General features: G+C 38.5%; 1 protein-coding gene across 1 annotated transcript; it reads right to left on the reverse strand.

Annotated features, from left to right (window-relative positions):
- Positions 1-276: 276 nt before the first annotated feature.
- Positions 277-1,234, reverse strand: LOC122640708 (putative callose synthase 6). Its single transcript, XM_043833947.1, has 2 exons — positions 751-1,234; positions 277-409 (listed from the first exon to the last, which is right to left on the reverse strand). Exons 1-2 carry the CDS (start codon positions 962-964, stop codon positions 297-299), a joined length of 327 nt encoding a protein of 108 aa, XP_043689882.1. The 5' UTR covers positions 965-1,234; the 3' UTR covers positions 277-296.
- Between the last annotated feature and the right edge of the window lie 3,678 nt (positions 1,235-4,912).

A 4,912-nucleotide genomic window follows, 5' to 3' on the forward strand; every position in this document is an offset into this window, starting at 1 on the left:
ATGTTGAGCATTGCTGTATATGGTCACACTAACTTCCTTCTCATTGGCAGGTGATCCTCCTACAGCCAATACACAGCTATGACTTTACATCCTCTTGGTTGGATCAAATTTAGAAGCAAAAGCCTGTTTACTCCATACAGTGGGACATGGAGAATTCCAACTGAATTCCCCTATTATGAATGTCATAAACATAAGCATCAGATGGGCTTCCCTGACTCTTGCTACAAACCAATTTTGATAATTGGAATTTATCTTGTTTTTTACATTTTAAGCAATCCAAATATGTTCCCAAGCCATCATCTTTCCACATAATAGTCACGTGTATCAGCCTCATAATGATCTCTAGAAGATTTTTCTTTTATAGACATTATATCAGATTGAAACCAAGGCATGTACAACTCAGCTCCACCTCAACAAGGTTAAATCCATTCACCCCCGAATTGACAGTATATGCCACTCAAAAGTTCTTGGCAGTTACTCTGCTTCTAATCCCAATCATACCAAATTAACAAAATTTACTATAGAACGTCTAACATATTTGAGTAGTTCATATTTAGTAGTTATCTCCGAGACACTTATAGTTACATGATAACATTTGTGTAGACTAGACACATAAAATAATCTCATTATATGGATGTTCAAATTTCTTCATATGGTAAAATTAAAAAAAAAAAAAATAGCCCAACATGAGACACGTAATTGTAACACTAATCACAACAAAAGCAATTGAAACAGGAAAGAGTAACTTACATAGGTAAGCGACCCGGGGATTGTCAGGCTCTAACTCATTGGCAACACGAAGAATTGGAGCGATCTCAGCAATTGAGGACGGAACGAGTTCACTGTCGATGACTTCTTCCTCAGGAGGAGCATTGACCGCTGTGGGCATCCTCGTCAACCTCCTGGAGAGGGATTTGGGCGGACCATCAATCTTGGTGCCGCTGCTGCTCGCCATTTCTGGCATAGGGACTGTTGACGCAACAACAACAATCGATGGGTCTGGCTCTTTTTCCTGTCTGGGTTTGGTTTCAGCAGGAAAGCAGAGAAGAGAGGTTGCTCTGAAATGGGCAATGGAAGGTGAAAGTGTTGAAGAATGACCATTTTCTAGTGCAGAGAAAGGGTTTGATATTATTTCTTTTTGCCCAGGTGGGGTAAATGTCTATCGGTGACTCCAAGAGCAAGAAAGGAATGAGAGAACTTCTGCTTTTGAACCTTTTGAAGATCTGTGTCTTGTTTATGAATGGTGCCATGAATTTACCCAAAAGAAAATGAATGGTGCCATGATGGAAGGAATACTGACAAGGCTTGGAGCTTTGTCCTTTTGCTTTATTGCTGAGGACTTCCAGTCCCTAGCAGTCAACAGGCACTGCAATCTGCATCAGGAAAGCTCTCACTGTTCCGAAGAACTGGCGAACACTTTTCCGTTTTCCGTTTTCCGTTCACTTTAGTTAGAAGCGGGAAGCTTTGGCGTTTTGTGTTTGTCATACATTACTCAATAACCCCGTGTTTTCCGGTTTTTGCATTTGTATCCCTGAGATGATCTATCTATATTTTTTCTTCTATACCACTACACATCTCAGAATTACAGCTCCACCCCTTTGTTAAAATGCGTGATTTTCGATACTATTCTATTTGAAAACTAGAAACTGTTTTTGGTGTTTTACTATTCTGAGAAACGGAAAAGCACCTTAAAAATGGTTTGATAAATCTGTTTCGTTTTAGTGTTTTTAGAAATATAAATTAAAATTTATGAGTTATGGAACAGATTTCACAGAACATGTTCGACATGTTTTTATGTTTTTTGGCACAAGTTGGACAAAACTGTGCCCAATAAAACACACTCCTTCTCTCAACCTGCCAAGCTCTCATCATCCTCAAGCTCTCAAGAAAGGCGAAGGACCCTGCCAAGCTCTCATCGTGCCAACCGGATCTCATCACTGTTGTCCCTCCACCGTCCAGCAAAACCTCTCTCTCTCTCTCTCTCTCTCTCTCTCTCTCTCTCTCTCTCATTGTCCCTGGTTCAGTAACCCCTACAATAATGGCGGAATGTATGAGATTAGTTTTGATTTTAGAGTTTGAGTAGGAAATCAAAACCATAAAATAAAAACCCTAGATTAATCAGTTCTGGTTTTCTATAAGGAAATCTGTTACTACTTTGATTCCTCAGATCTAAGCAACCATCGGTCATTTTTGGGTGATATTTGGAGGACCATAACAACACCCCAGGACCTCCACTCGACTAGAGTTTGGAGGTTTTCAGAAAAATAAAATGTAAGAATTATGGGCTTAATTAATTATTTAGGTTGATTAATTAGTGAGAATCAAGTTGCACAGACCGGTTCACTCACTCTCCACTTTAGGGATATGCTGACCCAACCCATTGTGGTTTAGAGTTTAGGGTCAGGACGATATTATATATACCATGTTTTAGGTCCTCATAGCCCTCATTCCATTCTTTTCCACTTTACCACAAAAGTTAGAGAGCAAACAAGGAAGTGTGAGGTGTTGTGGAAGATCCAAAACCAGTGAGGAATCGTTCGGGACTGCATCGAATCGTCACCAACATACTACGGTATAAGGTACACAACCATTTACCGATTTTTATATAATTCGTGTTCTAGTTCTTGTATGGGATACTATTAGGGTTTATGTGAACCCCCCCCCCCCCAATTAAGTTTTACATTTGGCATCAGAGCAACCCATATAGGACTGGAATCGATTGATGTATGTTTGTTAAATTGATTTGAGTTTTGTTATTTAAAAATAAATTTTGGGCAACCGGAGGTGGTGCATGTTTCTGGTGTGTTGGTGGTGCTTGTTGTCCAGGTAACACACCGCTGGTTCTTGCTGCTGCTACAGATTGTTACAAAAAAAAATTTTGAAGTTCAAAGTTGGTTTGGGCTACAGGCAGTGGGTCCTAAGGCCTACTGCTCGTGGCCTTCTTTTGCAGGGGCAGCAGGCCTTATGGCTACTACAGATCTGGTTTTGCATTAAAAAAAAAAAACCCACAAAGGAAGGTTTTGGCTGATTGGTGCAAGGTTTTTTGTCGGATATTAACGGTGTTTGACGCTCTGTGGCTGGTCGTCGGCTAGTCACCAACCTTCACCGGGATTATTGGGTCATCGTCACGGTGTTTTGGCCGCCATTCGTGGTTTTCCCTTGAGGCAGAACCCTAAAAGGGTTAATTCTATTTTGCATTTCTGTTATGCTTTGCATTGATTTGGGAAGATGAATGAATATTCCCCTCATATTTCCTAATCCCTAACTTAAATAATAAAAAGAAAGAAAGAAGGCAAAAGCAAAAGGCAAAAAGGTGAAAACGGTTAAGTAATTGATCTACTCAAACCGGAACCAAAAAAAAAATGAACCAAATCAAAACCGGTACGCTAAGTCAAGCTGATTCGAACCGATCCAAACCGATACCAGTTCAGGTATTCGAGTTGACCTGAAAACCCAACCCTTGACCCGTAAATTTGACCTATTGGGTCTAATGGTGACTTGGCGGCGACAACTCCGGCAGTTGATCGGCGTTGACCAGAAACAAAAAAAGGGAAAAATAAGTTTGGTTTGGTTTATAAGTTTTTTTTTTTGATAGGTAAACTAAATGCGGTGAACGTGGAAAATAAGTTTGGTTTGGTTTATAAGTTTATTTCAGATTTGTAATGTTTCTATTTCTGTTATGAAACAAAAACATATTAGAATTGTTTCTGTTTTCCATTCTATTTCTGTTTCGAAATAGATTATGTTCCAAAATAGAAAATGTGTTCTAAAACTGTTTTGGGACTATTCTAGCATGGTTTTTGTTCCAGTTTTTTGCTCCAATTTGTTTTGAAAAATGTTTAAATGTTCTAATTTTGTAAATGTGCAATATTATGCCCAATTTTGTTTCTAATATCTGAGAAACACATTGAAGTGTATGTTCCCATGTATATACGTATATATACAAATCTCCAATATGGAAAAACATGATAGGATTTAATGAAATCCACCAAAGTGGTACATTTAGTTTGATTGTGTCTTTCTCTAACAGTGAAGATGACAATTTCTCAAAGATGATGTCGTCAAGTATAGGCATAAGCACATGTATAAGAAGAGACATTGACTTAGGGGTTCTTTTGCCTAAAGGTGATTGAATTTCTGAAAGTTGGTGTTCTCTTCACAGTTAGTACAAGGAAATAAGAGGATCAATAAATTCCTATCCGAAAGGATAGGGATACAATTGAAATTGTAACTCTTATTTAGAACACATTACTAGTATTGTTTGCTTTGATTTTATGGTTCATGTTTTAAATAAGCATGCATTGTGTTATTATTATTGTCTTTATAGGATGGCTATTCCCTCCAGTTAATTGTCTTCCATCCTAATTCTTACTGGGGATAACTATGAAAAATAGGTGAAAGATTTAGAACTGCATTTGAGTCTCTTAGACTTCGACTTGGCACTTAAAGAGCCTAAATATAATGCTCTCACAAACAAAAGCACCACTGAGGAGAAAACCAAGTTTGAAAAATGAGATAATGCAAATAGAAAATGCATACTAGTTGTGAAAAAGGCAGTTCCTGAAACCATATGTGGGAATGTGGAAGTCAAAGACACTGCCAAAGAATTCCTGAATGCAATTAAGGCCAGATTTGAGCTTAACAAGAAAGTTGAATCAAGTGCATTGTTGAGTAAATTGATGAGTACAAAGTATGATGGAAATGACAGCGTTAGGGAATACATTTTGGGCATAGCTACTGATGCTGCTAAGCTGGGGGATCTTGGCATTAAGATAGGAGACGAGTTCATTGTGCACCTTGCACTGAATACTCTCCCTAGTCAGTATAAGGTTCTTCAAACCACCTATATTGCAATAAGGGATAAGTGGAGTCTGGATGAGCTCATTTCCATTTGCACACAGGAGGAGAGCAA

This window comes from Telopea speciosissima, chromosome 9 (genome assembly GCF_018873765.1).
Source record: "Telopea speciosissima isolate NSW1024214 ecotype Mountain lineage chromosome 9, Tspe_v1, whole genome shotgun sequence".
NCBI lineage: Eukaryota > Viridiplantae > Streptophyta > Magnoliopsida > Proteales > Proteaceae > Telopea > Telopea speciosissima.

Excerpts from the sequence above, each read along its gene's own strand:
- LOC122640708 (XM_043833947.1), bottom strand. The coding sequence starts at position 964 with ATGCCAGAAATGGCGAGCAGCAGCGGCACCAAGATTGATGGTCCGCCC. Across the intron at positions 410-750 it reads TCCCCGGGTCGCTTACCTAT|GTGGAGCTGAGTTGTACATG; the intron begins GTAAGTTACTCT and ends AACCTTGTTGAG.